This window comes from Bactrocera dorsalis, chromosome 1 (genome assembly GCF_023373825.1).
Source record: "Bactrocera dorsalis isolate Fly_Bdor chromosome 1, ASM2337382v1, whole genome shotgun sequence".
Taxonomy (NCBI): domain Eukaryota; kingdom Metazoa; phylum Arthropoda; class Insecta; order Diptera; family Tephritidae; genus Bactrocera; species Bactrocera dorsalis.
In genome coordinates, this window is record NC_064303.1 from 105,677,934 (window position 1) to 105,690,798 (window position 12,865).

The window sequence follows — 12,865 nt, forward strand, 5'->3', positions numbered from 1 at the left end:
ATTCAAAATCAAGGTTTTTTTCAAGTCTATGGATACTGAACTATTTCTGAAGATTATTCTAAATTCTGGGCTTTCTCTTAGTGGTGGAGTGGCTGTCTGAATGCGAACTTAGGCCTTTAGGAGGCTGATTGTGATAACATAGGGACTAAAATCACCTCACTCCTTTGTCTCCTTTTTAAATCACACCGTGCTTCTGTTGGAATTCATCAGTGCAAAACGTTTTATCTGTATAATCTCCAAAACGCCGTCAAGATATCATTGTTGGGGTTTAAAAAAATGCAGATTTATTAGTAAAAAGTATTGCCACCGATAGTTGAATTCTTCGAGTATAAAGTCTCCTTTACATTCTTTATATTCAGCTAAGTTATTGAATTACTTTGTAGAATATCCATCGTCACTTTCACTAATAAACACTAGAAATAACTTCATAGGTAAATGAAATCTAATCGGTGTACCTGTATCATTTACTGAATGCTGAGGGCATAACGAAACGAATGAAAACAACTTTAGTATATACATATAGGCGTTAAGGAAACCCTGAAGGGATTTTACGAAAAGCTACTTTCTGATACAAATGAACGAACTACCTTTTAGAGTAACACTCTATATTGTCTTCTGAAGTAGTCAATTAAAATACAATTTTTTTTTTTCAAATTCTTCTCTTTTTACTATTCGCACACATACTTGTATACAACAAAATACACAGAAATAAAATAAATAAATTTTTTTATGCCAAAAAAGTGAGAAGTCAAGGGTTAATAACACTTTTTAGTCACTCCTATTCTAAATAGCCGATTCGTATATACATATTTGTTCTCAAATAGTAAACAAACAGCCCGGCAGTGTGCCGCATGCGCCTTTCAACCGCACAATTTGCGCAATCGTTTGAGTTAACTACAAATGTCGCGCATAATTAATTTTATATGTGTTGTAATACTATATATTGCACTTTAATTTAATAAATATAAGCGTTTAAGAATTTTTAGTGACAGTTCGCGCCGTATCGCGTAAAGGCGCTCAGATTTCTATCGCGTTAAGCAGGAAGCGAAATAGAAACGAAAACGAACGGCTAAAAATTTTCGAAGTGAGTGTGCGTGAAGAGTTTACAAAAGGAAGCAAAGGACTCTAGGCGCTGAATAAACTGTTACTACTCTATAAAAAGTGAAACTATCTTCTTCTTTATTGGCCTAGACACCACTTACGCGGTTAAGTTAAAGTGTAACTATATAAAAAAAATAATAAATATATTGCTATTATTAAAGTAAAAAAAACGAAAAAATAATAAACAAAAGTCGTTTTAACCCTCAAATAAAATAGCCTGTCTTCGAATAAGTTTCGGCAAGACTTTGTGTATATGTTATAGTTCGAGCAGCAAGAAAATTAACTGAAGTTGTAAAAAATAGTTTCGAAAGGACTTTTCAACTTGTGCTAAGCAAACATAATCGAATAACGAATACTTTTGTATTAATAAAAATTAATAAAGAAAAAATAAAATAGTTAACATGTTCAAAGTGAAGCTTTATCAAGTGTTGCTGCTATTCACACTACTTTGCTGTGTAGTTAGCACAGCGGAAATAGTGAATCCCAACAGCGACCAATACCAACTAATGCAGCGTACGTCAATACTCTTCGGCCTGACAGTGATCAGTCGTCCGGATATGGTGAGCCACAACTGTTATACACAACTGCAGGAGGTACAAAAGGCTATGTTAATGCAACAGCCTTGGGCTATGAAGAGTAAGTGCTTTCTTTCTTTCACCATAGTTGAGATAGGTTAGGGTATATCCTCTCAATGGAACCAAATAAATTATTGTAGGATAAAAATTCATTAGCTTTTTAAAAGCTTTCGTAGCCTTACTTTTCTTGAATTTAACAGTAGATTGGCGAGCCTTTTGTAGAATGATAGCAAAATGGACAAGATAGAAATACTTGCGGTCACCTCAAAAAATTTAAAAAATATAAAGAAGCTGTAGATGCTTACTCGTAAGAAAAATGAATATTTTCACTAAGCTTTCATGACAACAATGTGGGTTTTGTTGGGTCACAGCTAAATTTTTATTGTCGGTTATCAGTTCGAATATAATGGAAAGTAACATCCTTTTATAGTTTAAAAAAACTTGTAAGCAACAATCCTTCGAAATCTTAAGCGATTACATTGGCTTCCTCGGGTAAGAAACAGCTTTTATTCAACAATTTTTTCTCATATAAAAAATGAAAGAAATTCCGAAATTTTGAAAAAAAAGTTTTAAACTATAATTGTGATGCCTTTTCCGGGAGAAAAAGGCTCGTCCGCGTTGGCAGGATAACTTCATACAGGATCATCAAAAGTGAAAAAATACGCGTTTTAGTTAAAAACTTAACCTTAGAACTTGGACGAAGGAAACAAAAACTGAAAATTGGATTTCTGGCAGATATTTACGAAAAAGTTTAAATTTCAGTGAAAATTTCGGGACATTATTTTTTTCCAATAGCTGTAATCGAAAATAATCCTTCGCCCAGGTCTTTAAGAATTGCATCTCAAAGACCTGTGTAAAATTTCAGGAAAAACGGTTGGTAATTCTTGAGATTTCTTCAAAAACACAGTTTCAAGAAAAACGCGTTTGAAGACGATGCACTTAGCTTTGCTACCCTCGAGCGTACAAGTTCTTAAGGCGGTACCTCCGAAACTATTACTCGGATCAACTTGAAGATTTATGACAATATTGTAGAATTAAATAAGACAATAAAAAAAATCGATTTTTTGAAATTCGTGAACCCATGTAACCCCAAATCAAAAAAAAATATTTTCGTTAACAACTCTCTTGTAAGACTTAACTCACAAATCTGTATTGTCAAATGTCTGTCAACTCTTTTAGTATTCCTTGCAATTCCAATAATTGGCAGCTACTAGAAACTACTAGCACACAACACTCATAATAAGAACTGCTCAATAAATTCTTAAAAGTAATCATTATAACCGAAACATTGTAACTACTCATATATGTAACTAGTTTAATTACAGCTACATATTAACTAACGCCACTCTTCTATATTCCCCCTTCTTTACATAGTGTACGATGCATCAGGCGTTCGAGAGCCTGGATTCACAATGGGCAACGGCATCTGGGTGGGCAGTCGTGACACTTGTAATGCTGTTAAAACACCCGTCAATCTCAAACTATCCACACATGTACCACACAAAATGAATCCGAAATTATTGACAGATACGGCGCCTTTTCCTACGGACTATCGTGTCGTCAATTTGTGGCACAATTCCACATGGCAAATGGATCCAGTATATATCTTCTATGAACCGCGCATAAGTATCGGTCTGTGTTTGCCAAGCGCTTGTACAGTAGCCGAGATCGGTCAACTAATGGCCGCCTATGTGGAGGATGACATATTTGTGTCGAATGATGTTTTTGATATGCGCATGCGTGTTGAAGGCGTAAAGGATTTGAAATTACGTGCTGGCTTCTTTAAAAGGCCTTCTTTGATGATTTTTATCGGCTGCTGGTTGCTGACACTGCTGCTGACATTTCTGGCGTCGTGGCAACGCACGAAACGCAATAGCGAAACGGTTGAGGTGGTTGCAAATGACACAAAGTCAACGAACGATAATTTAAAAAAACGAATGAAGACAAAATCGACCTGTAATGGATTTATTGAATGCTTTGATGTTCAAAACAACTGGGAGTTGCTTTTTCCAACCGGCGCAAGTGGTGGCACAGACGCTTTTCCGGCGGTGAATGGTTTACGTTTTTATGGCGCAATGGGCGTAATATTATACCATATACTGTGTGGCAGTTATCTGGGATCAAGTAATAAATCCGTGCATTACAAATTTACAAGTAGTTTTGGAAATTTGGACGTTTTTGTGGATCTGTTTTTTACAATAAGGTAAGAACGATGAAATTTTGGGAAGACGTTCTACGATACTTTAAAACATTTGAGATAATGTGAGGTAGCAGCAATCTACTACTCCGGTATTCATATTTAAGTTTTTTAAAATGTTCTTTTTATCTACTCACTTGGTATTAAAAAAAGTAGAAGCGCGTCCTCAAAAGCAAAACTTGAGTCACATTAAGAACCTCAGACTGAAAGATGTTTCGCAGCGCAGATGCGGTAAACATCTTTCTTCTTCTAGCTCTAATTCTAAACTTCCCAGTATTCTAGAGAGTATATTTTTTACTTTATCGAATTAACTTAACGTGTTTGTTTCAAAAAACTTTTGGTTGTAGAAATTTGGTGGTTCTGAGTCTAAAAGAAAGGCCGCTCTGACTGTGCACAAGCAGAATACAGAGCTATTGTAGGGCCTTTTCACATCCAAAGGCTCTCTGCTCAATGGTGACTGTTATCGCACCATGATAACCGGCTATTTAATGCCTGAAATTGAATCTCGTGATCTCTGCGACTTGTGGTTTCAACATCACGGCGGCAATTTCCTACTCATCGGATAAATCAATGGATATATTGAGAGAACATTTCGGTGAGCAGATAATTTCACTTTTTGGCCCGTCGATTGGTCACAAAAATCGTGTCATATCACACCGTTAGACTTTTTCTTCTGGAGATATGTAAAGTCTAAAGTCTATGCGGACAATCCCGCTTCGACTTAGACCGCGGAGCAAAACATCGCGCGTGTTATTCGCCAGTTATCGAATATTGGCCTCAACGAACGGACCATCAGAGACGTAGCCAGGCCAATATTTGAAAGAGATAATCTTCAAAAAAATATCCAAAAAATGTTCATTCGATTAAGCTTGAAAGCCGTCGCCATTTTCTGCATTGAAGTTTTGAGTTTTTTTCATTAGGGAAGCTCGAAATGGATCACCCTTTAGAATAAAGTTAAAAACAATAAATTTTAAAATGTTTTTACAGTGGCTTCCTGCAAACGTATCACTTTTTCCGAGACACCAAAACTATTGAGATCATACGAAGCAGTGGTGTAATGAAGAATACGAAAGCGGTATTTATGTACATAATGCATCGTGTGATAAGGTAAGTACCGAAAGCTGCCAACGCTTAGTAGTCTGAAAGAGTTATGCCCGACGTCTGAATACTTCGCCAAACAGCATTTTACAATATTTATCATAACAGAAATGTGAATAAAATGAAAACAGAAATGTTAGTTCGCTCGCGAGTTTACAGTGTGGGCATAGCTGTTCGAAAACATATAAATTAAGAGAGAAAAATTTTTATTTATTTCGTTTTTCACCACTACTTCAAACAGATTGGGCCCTCTGTACTACCTTGTTATCTGCATGGCTGATGCTGGAGCGCTTTTTATGGACGATACATCGGTTTTTCACTTTAGCCACAAATTATATGTCAACTGCGAGTTGTATTGGTGGCGCAGTGTGCTCTTCATACAAAATCTCTTCAATCACGAAGATATGTGCGTATTTTGGTCGTGGTCATCAGCATGTGATATGCAATTTTACATCTTCAGTATAATTCTACTATTCATTTATGCGAAGTAAGTGCATATACGCAATATATTAGTACTTTTAGTTACAATATATCTAATTGAACATTTCACTTGCAGACACCCCAAAACGGGCAAAGCTCTCACTCTCGCCACGGTATTAGCAAATTTGGTCTACACCATCCATACCGCCATCACTATGAATTATAAGTTTTCCTTTGAGACCACATCGGTGCTGTTCACAGAGCTCTATATGAATCCGGTGTCACGTGTGTTGGCCTACGTAATTGGCGGCGTGGCTGGCTGGTTTTTCGTACAAAACCAACAAAAGCAACTGTATGCGAGCTTCTTCCAAAACCAATCTCTGCAAGAATTTCTCGGCTATTTGGCGATGATTTGCTTCTTTATTGTTAATTTCGCCAAAGTCTCCGAAGGTTATACAGTGGTTTCCTATGTAGTATTATTGGTCATTCAACGTGTGATATTTTCATCGAGTGTTTGTCTTCTGATATTCGCAAATGCGGCGGGTAGTGTGAAGTGGTTCTTTGGCTTGTTGGAGAATCCATTCTTCAAGAAGTTCAATCAAATTACTTATGCTATGTTCCTCTTAAATCCTCTACCTATGGCTATGCTGGTCAGCTTCAATAATATTGGTCGTTATGCAAGTCCATATAGTTTAGTGAGTTCCAGTTTGATTTGTTTTCAATTTTTATTTTTAACGTGTATATATTTCTTATATTTTTAGTTTATCGAATACATTGGTATTTGCGTGGTACTGTACGCGCTCTGCACGACTTTCGCCTTATTTTTCGAAGTGCCCTATAAGAATATATCTAAAATGTTGGTCCAGCGCACCAAACCCAAGACGAACTAAACGAAGTTTACTAGCGCAAACTGTGATGGAACTAAATCTATGAATGTAAATGCATTTATTGTAACAATGGAAGCATTTTTTATAATAAAATCTGTATAATAATATATATAAGATAATTAAAAAAGAAACAACGAAGATTACTATAGAGGATGTTTTATTTTAAAGGCATTGAATTTTCTGTAGGGATAGCTGTAAAAGCGTAGGCACGTGTTTTCTATTTCGAACAGTATTTTTTGGCTTTTCATACAGAAAAAACTACTGTGACTCCACCAATTTGAGTAAAAATCCATACAGAGCACTAAATCATTATTTAGTTAGGCGGAACTTTGTCGAGGGAATGATGTTGGGAAAGGAACTACTATACTAATATATCGGTTACCATTGACCAGCTGGGGTGAAAGATGAAAAAAGGTGGTCCAAATACTTGCAATATACTTGTATATGACCGAAATTTTGTTTGAAGGTCATCACCAACAAAGCTTATAAGAAAAGCAAAAGCTAAATAAACTATTTTAAAAAAGGAAGGAAGAGCTAAGTTCGGTATATCCGAACATTTCATATTCTTGCAATTTGCAAGGGTTAGAGCCAGGGAAGCCCCTTCAAATACAGCAGGTTTGCTATTCAACCGAAAAAACGATCTCTTAATATTATTAATACAAATCACATATTGACTTATGTAAGCGGTATATATTCACCGGGAAGTTCGAAAATCTTTATATAACGTATATGGGGCCTAAGGGAAGTATTGACCCAACTCAACCCATTTTTAATGCACAGATATACTACTATCAGGAAAAGATTCTCTCTGAATTTATATTCTCCCATACATTGGCCAATAATTTCGGTAAAAAGTTCACTATAGGTACTGGGGTCTAAATATTCAGTACCAAGGGGCTTGTGAAGTTTTGGCTCGATTTGGACATATTTTAGCCATAAGGTAGAACATCTGAAATACTCTATTAGTGCAAAATTTTATTCCGATAAATTAACTCATTCTTGATTTGTGTGCTGCAAAGTGAAAGTTTCAAATGGAATTTAAAATTGTGTTTTATGGGAAGTAAGCATGGTTGTAGTGCGATTTCAAACTGTAACATGAGAATATCAGAGGAATGTCACGTACCACATTTGGTTGAAATCGGTCGGGCGGGTGCGAAATATATGGTTTCACCTAAAAGTGGGCTGCACCACGCCCATCTTAAAATTTTGGCCTCTCATACTATCTCAGGGGTAAAATTTAATTTTTTTAGTGGGGTTATCCCCCCATTTCTTATAATATTTTCGTGAAGCGAATTTGGTTCTTGTAGCTTTAGTGGTTTAGGATATATGTACTATAAACTTATTAGATGGCGGGGTGACGCCCACTTCTTATAAAAATCTTTCCCACAGGTGCACACTGCCACTGCGATCACCTGTGCCATGTTCGAGTTTTACATCTTAACTCATTACTTAGCTATCGTAGTTTATACGTTTTCGGTTAATGGCGTTTTGTGGGTGTGACAGTGCTCCGATTACACCCATCTACGAAGTCATACTTTTTTTGTCAAGGGACGCGCAAAAAGTTCTAAGGTGATACATATAACTTTTAAGTGAACAAAACTATTATACCTTGTTACAACATATTGCAAAAGTATAAAAATAGAGAAAATCACGGCAAGCAAAGCCTCTTTTTAGACACACCTTGTTTTAGTGCAATCAATACTTTGTCATCAAAGCGAGGAAAGTTCTATGTGCATCAATCATTAGTCACTCGTGTTCTGAAAAGACATTTCGTAGATGAGTATATGTTTCAAAAGTAAACAAAAAACCCGGTAGTGTGCCGCATGCGTAGCTTTGCCGCTTAGTAAATGAAAACAACAGACAATTTGTGAATTGTTTGAACTAACTAAGCCGCGCATAATTAATTCATATATGCTAATTGTTAATTTATTGCATTTTAATTTTATAAATATGACCACATTAGAATTTTCATTGACAGTTCGCGTAAAGCGTTAAGGCCCTTTGATTTCAGACGTTTTAAGCGGGAAGCGAAATAGAAACGAAAACGGAAGATTTCAAATTTTAAAGTTAGAGCGAGTTTAAATGATGTTAAGGATACTAGCGGTAGATAATACTTACAAGGGGCTTTAAAGTGAAATTGTAAAAATATATTGGCACATATGTATATAGAAAATAAATATATTTGGAGGAAAATTTTATAAAAATTTATTATAAAAGAACAACTGAAATAAAAAAAGCTACTTTACTTTTCCCTTCAAATTGAATCGGCAGCATTCAAGTGATTTCGGAAAGTGTGTGGATATTGACAGTGAATATAAAATTTTACAAAACGAGAAGAAAAAAATATATTGTAATTGTCAAAAGAAAAAAAATAAGACTTTTCAACATAATAGAATAACAAATACTTTTGTATTAATTAAAATAAATTGACAAAATATAAAATAGTCAACATGTTTAAAGTGAAGCTTTATCAAGTGCTGCTGTTATTCACACTATTTTGCTGCGTAGTTAGCACATCAAAAAAAGTGAGTCCCAACAACGACAAATATCAAATTATGCAGCGTTCGTCAATACTTTTCGGCCTAACAGTGATTAGTCGTCCGGATATGGTGAGCCAAAACTGTTATACACAACTGCAGGAAGTACAAAAGGCTATGTTAAAGCAGCAGCCCTGGGCTATGAAGAGTAAGTGCTCGTAAAAGTAGAAGAAAAAAACAATATTATTTTTTCGCAGTGCTTCCTCTCACTACCCTTGAAGTTTATAGCATGGGATAGATTATGCAATATATTCGCTCTACGAAACCATATATAGGATCGTAGGAAAAAAGGGATATTAAAAGGTTTAGTAAGAGTTATTACTCAACAAAAAACTAAAATCTTACTATCCTTGAATTATAAATCGAAAATTTGTTATAGAGAGGGGCCTATGTAGGATAATAGGAACGAGAAAGAGATCTGACTTATGAATTTTTTAATATAATCGGGAAAATGGGAGATGCTTACTCCCAAGAAATATATTTTCAGATGTTAATCAGCCTAAGTGCCATCGCCTCTTAAGATCGTTCATATAACTTAATCCAATTCTTTAATAGTATTTTCCGCTAGCCCAATAATTGACAGATATTTCCAGCTGCCACCAATCAATAATCACGCAAACAATTAGTCGACAAACCCTTAAATTAAATTCTAGAACCGAAAGATAACCGCTCTTATACATATGTACCCAGTTTTATAATATTTCTTAACTTATGAACTCTACTCTTTTCCACTTTTCAATATTTTTGTTTCTCTACAAAGTGTATGATTCATCTGGATTTAAAGAGCCTGGATTCATACTGGGCAACGGCATGTGGTTGGGCAATCGTGACACTTGTAATGCAGTTAAAACAGCCGTCAATCTCCAACTATCCGCACATATACAACACAAAATGAAACCGAAATTATTGACAGATACGGCGCCTTTTCCTACGGACTATCGTGTCGTCAATTTATGGCACAATTCCACATGGCAAATGGATCCATTATATATCTTCTACGAACCGCGCATAAGTATCGGTCTGTGTTTGCCAAGCGCTTGTACAGTAGCCGAGATTGGTCAACTAATGGCTGCCTATGTGGAGGATGATCTATTTGTGTCGAATGATGTTTATGATATGCGCATGCGTGTCGAAAGCGTAAAAGATTTGAAATTACGTTCTGGCTTCTATTCAAGACCTTCGTTAATTATTTTTATCGGCTGCTGGTTATTAACACTCCTGCTGACATTTCTAGCCTTCTGGCAACGTACGAAGCGTACTAGCGAAACGGTTGAGGTTGTTGCAAATGGTACAAAGTCTACGAACGATCATCTAAATTCGACGAGAAAAACAAGTATTCAATCGTTTTATAATAGATTTATTGTCTGTTTTGATGTGCAGAAGAACTGGGAGTTGCTTTTTCCTACGGATCCATCTGCTGCGTCTGTTGGTACAGAGGCTTTTCCGGCGGTTAATGGTTTACGCTTTTATGGCGCCATGGTCGTAGTATTATTTCATCTATTGTGTTGCAGTTACCTGGCGTCAAGTAATAAAGCCGCGCATTACAAATTAACGAGTAATGTGGGGAATTTCGACATTTTCGTCGATTTATTTTTTACAATGAGGTAAGTGTAAAGACATTGTGAAAAAGGTTAGGTGGTACTTCATTTCTTCATGAGAGGTCTTAGCGTATACCAAGAGCTTTTTTTATCGAACTATTTCTCAATCCAATAATTAATCCAATATGCAAAATTTTATAATTTTTTTTCAGTGGCTTCCTGCAAACATACCACTTTTTCCGAAATACCAAAACTATAAAAACCATGCGAAAAGGTGGATTCATGAAAAATGCGAAAACGTTATTTACGCACATATTGCATCGTTTGATTAGGTAAGTACCGAAAGCTGACAACAAATATAAATCTAAGATATAGTTACAAAGGTATTTCCTTCACATTTATTTATTTATTTTTTTAATTTTTTCCTCTCCACTTCAAACAGATTGGGTCCTTTGTACTTTATTAGCATCTGTTTGGCCGATGCTGGTTGGCTCCTCATGGACGATATATCGGTTTTTCACTTTAGTCATCGTTTATACGCGAACTGTGAGCAGTATTGGTGGCGCAGTGCGCTATTCATACAAAATTTCTTCAAACACGACGATTTGTGCTTGTTTTGGACGTGGTCATCTGCGTGTGATATGCAATTTTACATCTTCAGTACAATTCTGCTTTTCATCTATGTGAAGTGAGTGCACACGCGCAAGACACATTAATATATTTGTTTGAGCATCTCTTTTGCAGACATCCAAAAGCGGGCAAAGCTCTTACACTCGCCACTGTAGTAGCAAATTTGATCTACACCTCCTATATTGGCATCACTATGAACTATAAGTATTCCTTTGAGACCACAGTGGCGTTATTTACGGAGCTCTATATGAACTCGTTGTCACGTGTGTTGGCCTACGTAATTGGTGGCGTGGCTGGCTGGTTTTTTGTACAAAACCAACAAAAGCAACTGTATGCAAACTTCTTTCAAAATCAGTCTCTACAAGAGTACCTCGGCTGTTCGGCGATCATTTGCTTCATTACTATTAATTTCGCCAAAATCTCAGAGGGTTACTCAGTGGTTTTCTATGTGGCAATCTTGATCGTTCAACGTGTGATATTTTCATCGAGTGTTTGTCTTCTGATATTCGCAAATGCTGCGGGTAGTGTCAAGTGGTTCTTTGGCTTACTGGAGAATCCACTCTTCAAAAAATTCAACCAAATAACATATGCAATGTTCCTCTTACATCCAGTACCCATGGGGCTGCTAGCAAGCTTGAATAATATTGGTCGCTATAGCAGTCCATATAATTTAGTGAGTTAGAGTTCTTGAAACTAATTTTATTGTTTATGTGTCTGATTATTTTTTTTATGAAAACTATTCTTTTTTGTAGGCAATCGATTACATTAGCATTTGCACCATACTGTTCTTCTTCTCCACCATTTTTTCATTATTTTTCGAAGTGCCCTATAAGAATATTTCCAAAATGTTGGTCCAGCACCCCAAATCCAAGACGAACTAAAAAGAGTTTTCTAGTGTGGACTTTGTTGGAATTAAATCAAAGAATGCAGCGGCGTTTATTGTAACAGTGGAAGTATTTTATTTCAAGCAAAACCTGTATAATGATATATTTTATATCTGTATATATTTAATATATACTTGAGATAATTTATAACTTATTGATTTATATTTATTTTTGCTTTTTACAATAAACTGTGTAGTAATAACATAATGGCAAATTTGGTGTTTTATTTTAGGGGGATAGAATTTTCAAAAAAACAGAGATATTTTTTGTTTTGACAGTATCGCCTCAAGGAAAGTTATAGGCAAATGGCCGCCTAGATCATATGACTTGACTAGGACTAAGTTTGCAGAGAACCCCAAGCCAATTGACTAGGACTATTTAAGAGGAAACAAATATTCGGTGTCTCAGTAATGAGATCAGAAATCATTGAGATATCTAGGAGTGGTGATAGACTCGAGGTTAAGTTAAAAGACGTATATAGACAAAGTCTCTGAAAAAGCGTGAAGCTTGTCGGCGGCGATAAAGAGGATAATGGCTAACATTGGTGGACCAAGCCAGAGTAGTAGTTCTGATTTTCTTCCACCGCAACTGAACTTCGGAGTCTACGCGCACCGACTGGATTCGGTAGAGAGCCTTCCTAGCTAAAGAACGAGCGGTTGGTCAGTTGCCTTTGAGCACTTGGGAAGTCAGGACAAACATTTTCGCGCGACGCGTTTCTGTGAGTGGTTCAAGCCGAAAATTCAGCGTTCGTTAGAGCAGAGGTTCGCGATTAAATTCTGTGTGAAACTTTGACGAAGACGTTTGATATGATTAGGCAAGTTTACCCAGATGTTGCTTTGGCCAGAAGTGGTGTGTTTCGGTGGCACGAGGCTTTTTGGAGGGTCGAGAAGAGATCCCTGATGAATGAGTGAATGATGCTCATTGTCATTTCTGACGTCAAAGGCATCGTCCACCATGAATTTGTTCCTCCTGGAAAAACATCCATCAACAAGTTTTGC

General features: G+C 36.3%; 2 protein-coding genes across 2 annotated transcripts; both read left to right on the forward strand.

Annotated features, from left to right (window-relative positions):
- The first annotated feature begins 987 nt into the window (after window positions 1-987).
- LOC105224380 (O-acyltransferase like protein) lies at window positions 988-6,426 on the forward strand. The gene is made up of 6 exons (XM_011202442.4): window positions 988-1,737; window positions 3,051-3,879; window positions 4,861-4,980; window positions 5,213-5,458; window positions 5,528-6,086; window positions 6,153-6,426. The coding sequence occupies exons 1-6, from the start codon at window positions 1,503-1,505 to the stop codon at window positions 6,279-6,281; spliced, it is 2,118 nt and encodes a 705-aa protein (XP_011200744.2). The 5' UTR covers window positions 988-1,502; the 3' UTR covers window positions 6,282-6,426.
- A 1,818-nt stretch (window positions 6,427-8,244) lies between these two features.
- LOC105224382 (O-acyltransferase like protein-like) lies at window positions 8,245-12,050 on the forward strand. Its single transcript, XM_049455387.1, has 6 exons — window positions 8,245-8,963; window positions 9,576-10,419; window positions 10,566-10,685; window positions 10,796-11,041; window positions 11,098-11,656; window positions 11,736-12,050. Exons 1-6 carry the CDS (start codon window positions 8,729-8,731, stop codon window positions 11,862-11,864), a joined length of 2,133 nt encoding a protein of 710 aa, XP_049311344.1. The 5' UTR covers window positions 8,245-8,728; the 3' UTR covers window positions 11,865-12,050.
- The last annotated feature ends 815 nt before the right edge of the window (window positions 12,051-12,865 follow it).

Coding starts and splice junctions, on each gene's coding strand:
- LOC105224380 (XM_011202442.4), top strand. CDS start 1,503: ATGTTCAAAGTGAAGCTTTATCAAGTGTTGCTGCTATTCACACTACTT. Junction 3,880..4,860: donor GATCTGTTTTTTACAATAAG/GTAAGAACGATG, acceptor ATGTTTTTACAG/TGGCTTCCTGCAAACGTATC. Junction 6,087..6,152: donor ATGCAAGTCCATATAGTTTA/GTGAGTTCCAGT, acceptor TTATATTTTTAG/TTTATCGAATACATTGGTAT.
- LOC105224382 (XM_049455387.1), top strand. CDS start 8,729: ATGTTTAAAGTGAAGCTTTATCAAGTGCTGCTGTTATTCACACTATTT. Junction 11,042..11,097: donor CTGCTTTTCATCTATGTGAA/GTGAGTGCACAC, acceptor TCTCTTTTGCAG/ACATCCAAAAGCGGGCAAAG. Junction 11,657..11,735: donor ATAGCAGTCCATATAATTTA/GTGAGTTAGAGT, acceptor TCTTTTTTGTAG/GCAATCGATTACATTAGCAT.